A 15227-nucleotide genomic window follows, 5' to 3' on the forward strand; every position below is an offset into this window, starting at 1 on the left:
GTGTACACTGAGACTAAGTAGCTAAAGAATGTATAATACTAATGTATAGGTTTGCAGGTTCACCTCCAGTTTTCTTAAGTGCTGATCTTTCTTCCATTTAAGTCCAATGGGGGCTAGCTCAAGTTCTTAAGAGGTTCTCCTTTAAAAGATCATATAGTTTAATGGATTAAGTGAGGGCTTAAAACCAGGCAGTACTGAGTTCTTATACTATCTCTGCCAATGACTGCCCTTAATAACAACACTTCGGTCTTATCTAGCATAGTTCTTTACAAATGTTTCACTACGGTTCATAAAATTACTGTGAAGGAAGGAAATATTATCCTCCCATATTTTACAAATGGAAAACAGAAGCTTACAGAGTTTAAGTAACCCATTCAAAGCAGTCACTTAACCTTTGTTTCTTAACTATCTGTGTAATTTGGAGTGTGTAGGTAAATGATTCTTGCCTTTCTACCTCTCTGTGGCTGTATACACCTCAGTTCCTGTATATGCTTAGGTCTGTAAAATAATATATAGGTATTATTTTACAGATAGGCAATACAAGACAAAGGGAGGATCACAATTTCTCCCAGGCAAGACCCTTAACCTCTCTGTCTCTCTGTACTTGGAAAATGTAAAGCTCTTATTATGTGCAGATAACTGTTACCTTCTACTCACTGGCCCACACATGATAACATTTCTAACAATTCTGCAGTGAGGATTCTGTTTTAGCTCAAGAGTTAACACTATGCTTTCCTTATAATGTCCATACTTGCTGTATGGAACATGGCTTCATCATATTTGTCCTCTTAAAGAGGAGAATTTTTTATATTGGAAAGTGTGAGGTAATCAAAGCATTTCAAGAATGTGTTTTTTTTTTTAATCAGTGTTTATCAGTATTTCTGCATGTGTAAAAGCAACCTGATATCTCTATTAGTGTTTATAAATGGGAGGCTTAGAAGGTGAGATCCACCATTAAAGACAGCCTAGACGCCATGTACAAAAAAAAACTAGTCATGCCAGCTGCACTATAGGTTCAGAGGCTCTTACTGTTGTTGAATTCTCACTAAGCACCTATATGCCTTTCTAATAGGAAAGGATTCTTGACTTGTGGCAACAGACAGGAAAGGTAGCAAGTATTCTAGGAAGAAAGTCAGGGCATGTCTACGCTTAGCGGCACAGCTATGATGCAGCAGCTATGCCACCATAGCGTAGACGCTTTGTACATCAATGAAAGGTGTGTTTCTACCAATGTAGGTAATCCACCCCTTCAAGAGGCTAGGTCAATGGAAGAATTCTTGGGAATTAAGTCAACCTAAACACAGCACTCAGGGTGCAAAATTGTCCACAGCCCTGAGTGGTATAGCTAGGGCAATCTAATTGTTAAATGTAGACCAACCAGGCCTCGGTTACAGAAATAAACATACTTAGTTTTCAAAGTAGCCCTTGAGGTGGAGAGAAGCCCAATAGAGTTACAAATATAACCTTGTTTTTTGGTGCTGCTTATGCCATGCTAGGGATGCCACTTCTTTTTCTTAAATAAGCTGGTACTTAGCACTTCCTGAAAATCAAGCCCTTTTAAGGTTTCTCAGGTGGAACACCCAAGAATTGAGCACCCAAAATAATTAGTCCTTTTCTAAAATCATGACCATGTATGACTTGGTCTCTCTTTATTGTTAAATACTGTGATGAGAAAATTTATAGAAGGTTTTGGTTAATTTAATAGACCTAAATTTATTTTACAGGGATTGGACTATGAAACCGCCAGTCTGAGGATACTTGAGATTACTGTAGTTAATGAGATACCTTATGCAGTAGTACCATATTCAAGTGCACTTCCCCAGGGCATCTGTACTGTTAGAGTTATCGTAGTAGATGTTGATGAGGGACCAGTATTCAATCCTTGTTTGTTACATATAAGAATTGACGGATGCACGACAGTTGGAACAGTGGTTGGCAAATACCTAGCAGAGGATCCAGAAACAGGAAATAGTGAAGGCATAAGGTATAAATAATTTTATTATACTAGATTATTAAATATACAGCATTTTGGGGGATATGGGGAGATAAGCATTGTACAATTATTTTTTAAACACTTTTATTTTTACTAGCTATCAGATAGCACCTGACCAATGCAGCTGGATCACCACTGATGAAAAATCAGGCGAGCTCAGAACTACTACACTTTTTGACAAAGATATGGCAGTCAGGCAGTGCAATATTACCATCCGTGCAATAGACCGAAGTGAGTACAAATGTTACATGTATAATCTATTTGGTGTATAAATGAATCACACATGCTCGTGTGTGCACACAAATATTCACGGAACTGTGTCACATTAAACTATTTTTCCTCTAAACCTGCAGTTGATTGTAATGGAGACAGGCTTTTTACCATTGCATTTTTTTGGGGAGCGGAAATTCCCGTCCTCCAATAGGAGGAAAAGAATAACAATTGTTCACAGGGACTGGGAGTAGCTGTTCTAGTTTGAGCAACTGCATACAGCTTTCAGGGCCAGATTTTCAAAAGTATTCATCACTCACAATTGGGGCCAGATTTCAACAAGAGCTCAGTTCTCATTTAAAATACATTGATATTTATTTTGAAATATATTAAATCTGATACTTTCATTGGTGAACACTTTTTTTTTCTTTTGATTTTGTTTCCTTCTCTATTCCCAAATAACCCTCCTCCCCACCAATCCCCTTGATGGTACAACAGACAGCCATGAGGTTGGCTGGAGGGGGCAGGGTGGAATCAGGATGTCATTCTGTAAATACAAAATCCCTGTAAAGCTTATTTTTAATCTTCTGTTTGATCCCTTGCAGTCTAACTAGGAAGCATATAAATTAAGAGCACTTTTAAGAGTAATTTTGCTTTACTGTGTTTTCCCCCCCTATAATATATTTGTTTTCTCTTCTCCAGTACCCTACGTAAGGCTAGATTCTGCAACTTTTCTCACAATAAGTAGTACTTACTCAGATTAGTAGTCCCTATTTTATCTGGGATTACTCAGACAGATAAGTACTACTCATCATGCTTAAGGGTTGCTGAATCAGGTTCTCACTCTAAAACTGATTTTGGTGTTGAAAATTAACATTAAATTAAAGGATTACATGTTCTCTGTTTCTGATTACACAATTTATGTGTACTCATCTGTATCCTTTCTTTATCCTAGGAAAAGACATCATTGAGATAAGCTAATGAAGTACCCTTTTTGTTTCCCAAATGCTTAGTGTCGCTAGTAGAAAAGCAGTACTTGTGGCACCTTAGAGACTAACCAATTTATTTGAGCATAGGCTTTCGTGAGCTGCAGCTCACTTGATCCTCAAGGTAAATTTAGTGATTGCAGCCCAAAGACTTAAATATTTTGGTGTGACAATATGAGTACTATTAGAGGCATTAGAACATGCATTTCATATTGAAAGCAAAAATGCATTGAACACAGTGTCAGGATGTAGCCCTTATCTGTTAAAATCTGAATGGGAATAAATTTAAAGTTCTTCACATTACTTTGTAAGCAGAACCTGTACTTAAAAAGTTTAACTTTGATGCAATTGGATTACTCAAATTTTACAATTTAAGTTGCTAACTGTAAATGCAGTATATAACAGTGAGCAGATATATCTATAAAAGGAAGCAGTAAGAAATAATTTGACTTCAGCATTCTGCATATGCAAGTCCTAGTCATTTCTGTGGAGGTTACTAGATAACTTCAGGTGTTGACAGTGGGTCAGTTCAGCTAAGAGGAGGATTTTACTGGTGTTGGTGGCTGTTGTCATAGGTCTGTTGTATGGTGATGTGGCATTGCTGCATCCCATCACCAAAAGATGATGCAAGGGAAAGAGGAGGGACAATAGAAGAATTGTATGTGAAAGGAATTCACATTCCCAAGCAGGACCATAGCCAGCCAAACAAAGTGTGTGCACATCAGCATGTGGAACTGTTTGACCCCTGCATCCTGGTGCACCAGTCTCCCACTTTTGTAAACACCATCGTTTAGGTTTGATCAGGATGGAGAATCTGTAATGATGTAAAAACAGATATTGGAGACTGGGGACAAAGGCAGAATTCTTTCCTACATGATTTTGAAATATGCTGTGGAATAGCCTGCATTTTTAAAGATCTCATGACCATTCGAGACAGGGATTTATCATATAATCTATTTATGAATGATTCCTCTGTCTGTCTTCCCTAAAGTGGAGATAAAGCTCCCAAATGTAGGTCTCCCTGCTCCTTGCAGCTTTGTTTTTGGAAAGGTAGGTGTGGGGGCAGCAAGAGGCAGATTTTTCTTTAGAGGAGCTGAGTAAGAGAATACCAATTGGAACACCTTTTTCCCCTCCTATCAGATGCTGCTCCCAGAAATGCTGGGTCTTCTTTCTCCCCGCCGCCCCCCCCCCCCCTCCCGGCAAGGCATCAGCTTCTGATTTCGTTTCACAGTCCTCTGGCTATTGAGCCCTTGCATCAGCAGCCAAGGGGAAATCAGTGCTCCTATAAGCTAGGGGAGAGGTTGGGAAACTCCCCCTCTGCTTTTACTTTTAAATCCTGGGTACTAGCTTGGATCAGATGAAACCACAGAGTTTTAAAACGTGGAGAGCATTAAAAGTTAAACAGCACTGAAATTATTATTTCTGTCTCCTAGGTGGTAAAACAGGTACTGGAACGGTGTTGGCTACTATAGATGCTTGCAACAGATATTACCCCATCTTGACTCCAAGAGACTTCATAATATGCAGAGACCGAAAACCAGTTTGTATTACTGCAGTCAATCCTAATGAGTATCCCTATTCTGCACCTTTTAGATTTGATATTTCTGACAAGAGTGTGGGTTCAGGATGGCAAACAATACAACACGATGGTATGCAATATTGTGTATTCTTTTTAAAAACAAGAATATTAATAGTATTAATTGCCAGATTTATTGTATCTTTTTCAGTAAGCAGACTTGTGCTACTTTTTTGTATTTTTTGACATACTTACAATAAGTATTTGGAGATTATTCATAGCATACCAGAGTCGCAGAAAGCGTGCAAACACTCAGGAAGTAGCAAAACAAGAAAGAAACCAGAATGATCAAATAGAAAGGTAGGTTTTTTTAACCTAAAAGATATCCTTCAGAAAATGGAAGTCCGAGCAATAAAAAGGAACAATGCAGGCAAAAAGTATGTAAGTTAGGAGGACTAAAAGCAATTTTGAAGAGCAAATAGCCAAATGTCTGAAAACAAATAGGAAGATTTTTAAATATAAGCAAGAAAACTGTAAGAGGTGGGTCTGTTGGATTACAATGGAGTAAAGGGGACACTTAAGGGAGAATAAGGACATGGCAGAAATGCTACATTTCTTGGCATCACTCTTCACCAAATGAGGAAGTTAAGGAACCACCTACTCCAAACTAGGGCCAGATTCAAGTTTCCTTTGTAACCCCCTAAACAGAACCCTCTATACAGTCCAGCATTGCCCCTGACGTGCAGCCCAGTGCTGCCCTCCTGCACAGCCCCCATCTGAGGGTACCTGGAATAGAAAAGAGATGGAGAGGCGCTCCAGAGAGCTCTGTGCTCCAGCTATTCTGGCTTTGGAATAGCCCATTTGCAACAGTGGGGAAACACCTGTAAGTTACAGCAGATACAGGGGCAGCTCTAACTACTCTGAGAGCCATGCTGGCACCTTGACCAACCCAGAAATAGGAAGGTGCAGAGGTGGATGGTGTCTTCTGAGAGGCACAGCACAGAATCTGAATCCCACTCTTTTCAGATAATAAAGATGGGATTAAAGTGTCAAAAGAGGAGGTGATGGAATAAACTGAAAAACACAACAACAAAAGTCACCAGAAACGGATGGTTTTTAAGAATGACATGGCCAAGCTGCTAACACAAATATACACTATCTCTTTAAAATGAACGGTTATGCTGGAGGATTAGAAGGTACAGCATGTTATACTGGAACTAGTCAAAAACAGATGGAAAAAATTGCAGACCTGTGTTTTGCCCTGATTTATTTCCTGTATTTCAACATCTGTAAGATCCAGACTTTTCTCTCTCTTTCTCCCTCTCTTCCCCACCCCCCAAGACATCTATAATTCTTGTTCAGGCCCTCACCACATTCTTTCTTAAGTACTACAACCTCCTCCTCTCCAGTCTTCACAAATGTCACATTGCCCTACTTATATGCATTCAAAATGCTGTCCCAATGATCATTTTCCTAGTTTGTCATTTCAGCCATTCCCCCCTCTTCCCCTTTTCTCATCTCTCTCCTTCTCCAGTAAGTCAGACACAAAATTACTTGTCTTCACTTAAGACCTTTTACTTTAGACCCTTTCTGGTCTATCTCACCCTACCTATAAATCTTATTCATTTATTGAGATGTCTCTTTCGGCCTCCATTCTCCCAATAAGGAAGGGTTGCCCATTTTTGTCAGATTTTCCAACAAACACATTTGTGGATTTGGAATTAATTGAGAAACTTAACAGTAGCAAGTCACTAGGACCAGAAGGCATTCACCCAAGAGTTCTGAGAGAACTCAACTGTGAAATTGCGGAACTATTAACTATGGTTTGTAACCTGTCCTTTAAATCAGCTACTGTACCCAATGACTGGAAGGTAGCTAATGTAACGCCAATATTTAAGAAGGTCTCTAGAGGTGATCCTGGCAGTTACAGACCGGTAAGTCTAATGACAGTACTGGGCAAATTAGTTGAAACAATAGTAAAGAATAAAATTGTCAGACACATAGAAGAACATAAATTGTTGCGCAAAAGTCAACATGGTTTCTGTAAAGGGAGATCATGCCTTACTAATCATAGAATATCAGGGTTGGAAGGGACCTCAGGAGGTCATTTAGTTCAACCCCCTGCTCAAAGCAGGACCAATCCCCAATTTTTGCCCCAGATCCCTAAATGGCTCCCTCAAGGATTGACCTCACAACCCTGGGTTTAGCAGGCCAATGCTCAAACCACTGAGCTATCCCTCCCACCTAATCTATTAAAGTTCTTTGAGAGGGTCAACAAACCTGTGGACAAGGGGGATCCAGTTCATAGAGTGTACTTAGGTTTCCAGAAAGCCTTTTACAAGTCCATCACCAAAGGCTCTTATGTAAATTTAAGTTGTCATGGGATAAGAGAGAAGATCCTTTCATGGATTGAGAACTGGTTAAAAGACACAAAAGGTAGGAATAAATGGTAAATTTTCAGAATGGAGAGGGGTAACTAGTGGTGTTTCCCAAGGGTCAGTTCTAGGACCAGTCCTATTCAGCCTATTCATAAATGATCTGGAGAAAGGGGTAAACAGTGAGGTGGCAAAGTTTGCAGATGATACTAAACTGCTCAAGATAGTTAAGACCAAAGCAGACTGAAGAACTTCAAAAAGATCTCACAAAAAAGTGATTGGGCAACAAAATGGCAAATGAATTTTAATGTGGATAACTGTAAAGTAATGCACATTGGGAAAAAATAACCCCAGCTATACATACAATATGATGGGGGCTAATTTAGCTACAACTAATCAGAAGAAAGATCTTGGAGTCATGCATGGATCATTCTCTGAAGATGTCCATGCAGTGACAGTCAAAAAAGCAAACGGGATGTTAGGAATCATTAAAAAAGGGATGGAGACTATCTTATTGCCCTTATATAAATCCATGGTATGCCCACATCTTGAATACTGCATACAGATGTGGTCCCCTCATCTCAAAAAAGATATATTGGCATTAGAAAAGGTTCAGAAAAGGGCAACTAAAATGATTAGGGGTTTGGAACGGGTCCCATATGAGGAGAGATTAAAGAGGCTAGGACTTTGCAGCTTGGAAAAGAGGAGACTAAGGGGGAATATGATGGAGGTATATAAAATCATGAGTGGTGTGGAGAAGGTGAATAAGGAAAAGTTATTTACTTGTTCCCATAATATAAGAACTAGGGGCCACCAAATGAAATTAATGGGTAGCACACTTAAAACAAATAAAAGGAAGTTCTTCTTCACTCAGCGCACAGTCAACCTGTGGAACTCCTTGCCTGAGCAGGTTGTGAAGGCTAGGACTATAACAGGATTTAAAAGAGAACTGGATAAATTCATGGAGGTTAAGTCCATTAATGACTATTAGCCAGGATGGTAAGAAATGGTGTCCCTATCCTCTGTTTGTCAGAGGGTGGAGATGGATGGCAGGAGAGAGATCACTAGATCATTACCTGTTAGGTTCACTCCCTCTAGGGCACCTGGCATTGGACACTGTCAGTAGACAGGATACTGGGCTGGATGGACCTTTGGTCTGACCCAGTATGGCCATTTTTATGTTCTTTCTCCAGTGCCTACAAGGAACTCCCCGTAAACATTCTCAAAGCCATTTCACGTTTCCTTCTTCAAACTCTCCTGTACAATGATAACTACAAAAATTTGACTGGTTAGGCACGCCTTTTGATGCTTTTCCCAATCATCGCATTGTTACCTTGAGGGGCATCAAATTTAAAACTAACAACTTTGTATTGTGTATCTATTTCCTTTTAACATGTGAAACTCACTGCCACAAGGTATTAATGAGACCAAGAGTTTGGAGGGATTAAAAAGTGATTAAAAATTTATATTAAAAAAAATCCAGAGTTTCATTAGACAAACTGAAATATTTTAGAAGGGATATACATTTTCATGTCTCAGGGTAAAGCCAGCCAGTAACCAATGGGAGTTAGGAAGAAACTTCTCTAGTGGGCATCTTCCTCGTTGTTGTCCAATATTGGTTTCTTGCATCTTGCTGTAAGGCATGTAAGACATCTTTCTGTAAGACCACTCATTACCAGAAAAAAGATACTGAACTAGGACAGCTCATCTGATTGATTATGGCAGTTCCCATGTTAAGGAATGGTGGAAGAATTTAATTAGCTTCTGTTTCTTTAATAGAAAAAGACAACAGAATGTCCCTTCATCAGGAGCACAGGCTGGCATCTTCACTGTGAAAACAAATATCATTTTAAATCGGTAAAACTGAAAACAAACAGTAACAAAACCTACCAAAGTTTCATACTAGGGACCTTCAGAAGAGGACAATTCAGCTCTCACTTTTCATTTCCTGTTCTTAATCATCAACAAAGTATACTTAGAGAAGGGGTGTAAATCTTAGAAATATTTTTTGTTGTCCATGTCAGTGATAAAACTTAACTGTATGGTACAGCACAGAAAACTGCTTTCCTATCCAGTAACTGAAAGCTAGAGAATTAAGCTTCGATCCTGCAGTGAGGTTTCTGTGGGCAGACCCTTACCCCTGTACAGTGTCTCACCTACTTCATTTAGTACACCAGTGGCTTCAGCGGGTCTTTATGTATTTAGGTGATATAGTCCACCCACGTGGATTCCTTTGCAGGGCTGGAGCCTTTAGAAATTTCCTTTGCATCAGTTACAAAGAAAAGGTAACAATTGTTTTAACAGTCAACATTACATTTGTTTTGTCTTTTTTGCAGCTAAATCTATGTATCTTTCACCAAGGAATGGTATTCCATTTGGAATATATACAATTCTTATCAGCGTGAGGGATAATGCAGGAAGACAAGGAACAAGTGTGGTTAAAGTTAACTATTGTGATTGTATTACTCCAAGTGATTGTGGTGTTATCCGACAAAGTGCACCAGCTGTTACTCTTGGTGTATGGGCCATCCTTGCAATGATTCTGGGATCACTATTACTGCTATGTAAGTATGTTAGTACTTTTATATGAAATGCAAAATATTATCTTTTTAAAATTAGATACTAGAGTCTGTTTCAAAATTGATACTGCCTCTTCTATTAAGATTCTTACATAGCCTGCGTCACCATAGTATCTGAGCAACTTCCAGAACTGTGTTAAATGATGTGACTAATATTTGTCACTTGTGGTTCTTTTCTTCTCTCTTCTTCCCTCGGGGGAGAGTTAATGTTGGGATTTTGTATAGTTATTTTTAGGGCTGTCAAGCAGTTAAAAAAATTAATCACGATTAATCACGCTGTTAATAGAATACCATTTATTTAAATATTTTTGGATGTTTTTCTGTTTTCAAATATATTGATTTAATTACAAAACAGGATACAAAGTGTACAATGCTCACTTTATATTTTTTATTTCAAATGTTTACACTGTAAAAAACCAAAAGAAATAGTATTTTTCAATTCCCTCATTACAAGTACTATAGTGCACTCTCTCTTGATCATGAAAGTTGAACTTGTGGGAGATAATGTTGCCTCCTTCTTGTTTACAATGTCACGTGAAAGTCAGAAAAGGCATTCACATGGCACAGTTGTAGCCAGTGTCGCAAGATATTTACGTGCCAGGTGCACTAAAGATTCATATGTCCCTTCTTGTTTCAACCACCATTCCAAGGACATGTGTCGATGCTTATCACAGGTTCTGCTGGATAACAATCCAAAGCAGTGCGGACTGGCGCATGTTCATTTTCATCATCTGAGTCAGATGCCACCAGCAGATGGTTGATTTTCTTTTTTAGTGGTTTGGGTTCTGTAGTTTCCTCATCAGAGTGTTGCTCTTTTAAGACTTCTGAGACCATGCTCCACACCTTGTCCTGCTCAGATTTTGGAAGGCACTTCAGATTGTTAAACCTTGGGTCGAGTGCTGTAGCTATTTTTAGAAATTTCACATTGGTAACTTCTTTGAGTTTTATGAAATCTGAAGTGAAAGTGTTCTTAAAACGAACAACATGTGCTGGGTCATCATCCAAGACTGCCATAACATGAAATATATGGCAGAATGCGGGTAAAACAGAGCAGGAGACACAGTTCTCCCCCCAGGAGTTCAGTCACAAATTTAATTAATACATTACTTTTCTAACTAGCGTCATCAGGATGGAAGCATGTTCTCTGGAATGGTGGCCGAAGCATGAAGGGGCATTCAAATGTTTAGCATATGTGACATGTAAATACCTTGTAGTGCTGGCTACAAAAGTGTAATTCAAATGCCTGGTCTCACTTTCAGGTGACATTGTAAATAAGAAGCGGGCAGCATTATCTCCTGTAAACAAACTTGTTTGTCTTAGCAATTGGCTGAACAAGAAGTAGGACCGAGTGGACTTGTAGGCTCTAAAATTTTACTTTGTTTTGTTTTTGAGTGCAGTTATGTAACCAAAAAATCTACATTTGTAAGCTGCACTTTCATGATAGAGAATGCATTACAGGAATTGTATGAGATGAACTGAAAAGTAGTATTTCTTTTAGCATTTTTACAGTGTAAACATTTGTAATAAAAATAATATAAAGTGAGAACTGTACACTCTATATACTGTTGTAATTGAAATCAATATATTTGAAAATGTAGAAAAACATCCACAAATATTTAATAAATTTCAATTGGTATTCTATTGTTTAACAGTGCGACTGAAGCTGCGATTAATCCTGATTGACTTTTTTGAGTTAATTGTGTGATTTAAGTGCGATTAATCGACAGCCCTAGTCTTTGCACACCAGAATATTTAGAGGTTTCAAATTTGCCAGTCGCTAATCACACTTAGTATTTTATCTCCAGACACAAATCCTAGTACTTTATCAATACAGAACTGTGCACATATTCCTCTCAGACATATACAAAAATCCAGTACCTTATACTCAAGATGCTTTTTCATTTTATTTTCCCTTATGTAGTAATCCTGATTACACTTTGCGGCTGTTATGGCACGGGGGCAGTGAGTAAACATGTGACTGATGATTTAGCTAATCAGAACTTAATTATATCAAACACAGAAGCACCAGGAGAAGAGGTGATGGTGAGTTGTGTGTGTATTTATTTAACTGTAGGAACATGTAATGAAGATATTGTAGTTAACACAGTATGACATGGAGACGCTTTGCAAATTTGTGAATCAGCGAGTAAGTGAAATAATAAAAAGCTAGGATAATGCATTAGTAAATGTATTCCTTTGAAAAGCATGGTTTAATTTTTAAATAGAGGGATGGGTTAAATAAGAAAAGGAGCATGGGGCTCAACTCTTGATTAGGTGGGGGTGTAGCAGAGGGAGACCCGGACAGGCTGTGAGGACATGGACAAAAGAGTCTCATAACTAGGACACACTCTCCTCCATAACCTGGAATTAGATCCAGAAATCCTGAGTCCTTACACATTCCCCTGCTGTAAGCAAGTATATGAGAAATGCACTGGCAAATTCTCCCTCTCCCCCACCTTTGGTGGCTGATCCGTACAGGGGATAACAGCGTGTAACTGCTATCAGTTACTCTGTTAGCTCAGATGGTTAAAAGAACATTTTAAAGTTGTAAAATCAAGCACTCAAGTTTGGAAATGCCAGAATTGCAAGGGAAACATTCATTTGGCAAAATGGCAAAGTCACTAAACACCTGAAGCGTCTTAAAGCTGGGCTCATGCTGCTGTAGCAGCACGGCTACCACCATGGGAACACCTAGGAGCTGCCAGAGCAGTTGTGCCATTGGAGATAGGAAAAAAGAGCCAATTCTCATCTCTGACCTGACACGGTTTCAGTAATCTGCAATACCCGCACTTTCCAGGAGGCCGGGAGGGAAGGGGCGCAGAGAGGAGAAGAAAAACCTGACCAGGTTCTCCTCTTCCCCCTCCAAAAAAAAAATCAAAAACCCTAAACTGCCATGGCTTAGCCTAGTTCCCCTTCTTGGGACACTATGCAGGGAAGGAGCTCCCCAAACTGATTGTGTGAGTGGAGGGATGAGTTGGAGGGGAGGTGAGAACTAAGCCAGGGCTCTCCACACCCAGCCACCCTCAGACTCAGTCTATCCCCCTCTGTGGAATAACAGTCTTCTGCTGCTACCTAACGTTTGCTCAAGTAATATCAGTCCATGCTGAAGGCTCTGGATTCAAATCATAATCATGCATTATTAGGGTGTATGGTGAGGTGTTACAGTAGCAGTTTTTTCCTATTAAAAATTTAATGACATTAAAAATGTTAAAATGTTACTTAGGTTTCAAAAAGTTAGGAAATGTCAGATTTATGATTGCCTGTGTAACTTTAAATTGGCCTCCTTGTGCCTAGGCATTGCGAAAGTCTTTATGTGATCATATACAATTTTTTTCTACAGGACTCCAGCCTCATTCAGTGCAAAGACTGAAATGCCCAAGGGAACAGAATGAAGGTTGCACAAGCAACTATAAATTTGGCTTTGCAACTTTTTAGTGCTTGACTTTACAACCTAACTAACATTATTTTATTTATGTAACTTTATAGTATACTAGCAAATGATCTATAAAATGAAAGTATCTGAGTGCTTTTCGCTTCTCAAAGTAGTCCTTGTAAGAGGCTCTCTAAACTATGTGCATATAAAGGCCATCAACTGCCCATGATTTATGCACAAACTTCTTTTAGGCATCAGTGAGAGTGCTGAGCATGGATTCAGTACAATACTGTATGCACACAGAATGAGACATTTCAGTTTAAGCACTGACCGTTTCCAAGTCTTGTATCCTTTTGAAGTGATATGTCCGAAAGCAAAGGTGATAAAGAAAAGGAAATATTTCTTTGTTAGAAAAATTTACACCTGGAGTATTTTGGTAAGATTTTCCCCCCCTACCCCCACTATTATCTTTGCTTTTAGGATCCAAATATAATTCCTCTACAAGCTGCAACTGTAAATTCTTGTGATCAAGGGGTTGGCATGGGCACAATAAGACATGAAGTAAAAACTGGGGGACAGAGTTTTGAAATGTCCAAAGGAGGACATCAGACCGTGGAATCAGTCAGGGGATATGGACAGTCCACGATGGAACAAGGCAGATACTCATGCTCAGAATGGCAGAATTTCATGCATTCTCGTCTAGGTGAAGTAAGTATTTTAATATTTGTCTCCAGTATCCTGCTATTTGAAATTACGACAGTTCCCATTCCTTCTTCCCCTCCCCCCCCCCCGCGCATGATTGTTAGACCACTTTTTGAGCAAAACGAAGACAATCATTTAACTATCTCCAATTACCTCCAAAGAGAAACACACCAAAACAGTTTTTAAGCAGAACTGTTACTTTCCATTTAGAATGAGACTGCTGTGTGTGTGTGTGCACAGATGTACTTGCTTTTGGTCTAACTGTCCATTGTACTGATTTTATCTAAATGCTTCCAAGTGATAAAATTTAAGGCCTGATGTATGTGGTGGACATATTGCTGTGCAACATTAGAAAATGTATGTACACCATGAACTGAAAACCCAAGTTTTATGTATAGGGCTCTACCAGTTTCCCGGCTGTGAAAAACGTGTCACGGACGCTGAAATAAGCCCTTCCCTGTGACTCTGATGTTCCCATGCTACTGGGAGTGCTCCAGGCTGGGGAGTGACAGGACTTGTCCATCCCCTGCACGGCTGCTCAGGGAAGGGAGAAATGAGATCAGATCCACCTCCTGGGTACCTTTTGGGTTGGGACCCCCATGGTTACAACACCATGAAATTTCAGGTGTAAACATCTGAAAACACAAAATTGACCAATTTAAAAATTCTCTGGCTGTGAAATTGATCAAAATGGACTGTGAATTTGGTAGGGCCGTATATGTGTAAATCATGCTTTTAATCTTGTTTTCAAATGGATTTAATTGTTTAACAGGTTTCTTCACATTTTATTGTGTGTGATCACTAGAAAATGATTTTTGTTAAATACTTATTTTATAGTATGAATGATATAGACCAATCATGTGCATTTTTTGTATGTAGGAACCCATTAGAGGACACACTCTGATTAAAAATTAAACAATGAAAGGTAAATCAAAAATTATTTTTATGCCATATGTTTAGGATAACAGTTTAAGAAAACTAATAGTATGTTTTTTTTCTTTTTATGCAGAAGGTGTATATGTGCAGACAGGATGAAGAAAATAAGCATTCTGAAGACTATGTCCTTCCATATAACTATGAAGGAAGAGGATCATTGGCTGGTTCTGTAGGCTGCTGCAGTGATCAGCAAGAAGAGGAGGTGCTTGACTTTTTAGATCAGCTGGAACCCAAGTTTAGGACATTAGCAGAAACATGTGTAAAGAGATGAATGTGCCTGTCAGAGTACTGAAATCTGTAAATAAATGGTATTGTCGTGCTTCTCAGAGGATAGATATTTTTAAACTTGAATGTAGCCGATTCTGTGGTTTTTTTTTTTTTTTTCTTCCTTCTTGCTAAGGGAAGTGGTTTACAAAATATATTTAGGGTTGTTATAAGGATGTAAATCCTGCATTAGTTCAGCAGTATATAATAGATTTTTGACCTGTACTCATTACCTATGCTTTAAAGTTTATATCTTAGGTGTTTCTTTTAAAATGATGTGAATACAATAATAT

At 38.8% G+C, this 15227-nt stretch overlaps 1 protein-coding gene across 1 annotated transcript in view; it reads left to right on the forward strand.

Moving 5' to 3' along the window:
* The window catches only part of LOC144260413 (desmocollin-2-like), a 38428-nt gene extending 23487 nt beyond the window's left edge, over positions 1–14941 (forward strand). The window contains exons 10-16 of the mRNA XM_077809036.1: positions 1725–1984; positions 2091–2224; positions 4623–4838; positions 9417–9644; positions 11581–11702; positions 13513–13740; positions 14744–14941. Of these exons, the coding sequence (XP_077665162.1) occupies positions 1725–1984; positions 2091–2224; positions 4623–4838; positions 9417–9644; positions 11581–11702; positions 13513–13740; positions 14744–14941 (1386 nt within the window). The remainder of the gene's footprint in view (positions 1–1724; positions 1985–2090; positions 2225–4622; positions 4839–9416; positions 9645–11580; positions 11703–13512; positions 13741–14743) is intronic.
* Positions 14942–15227: the final 286 nt, after the last annotated feature.

Source organism: Eretmochelys imbricata, chromosome 2 (assembly GCF_965152235.1).
Source record: "Eretmochelys imbricata isolate rEreImb1 chromosome 2, rEreImb1.hap1, whole genome shotgun sequence".
In the NCBI taxonomy this organism is placed as follows: domain Eukaryota; kingdom Metazoa; phylum Chordata; order Testudines; family Cheloniidae; genus Eretmochelys; species Eretmochelys imbricata.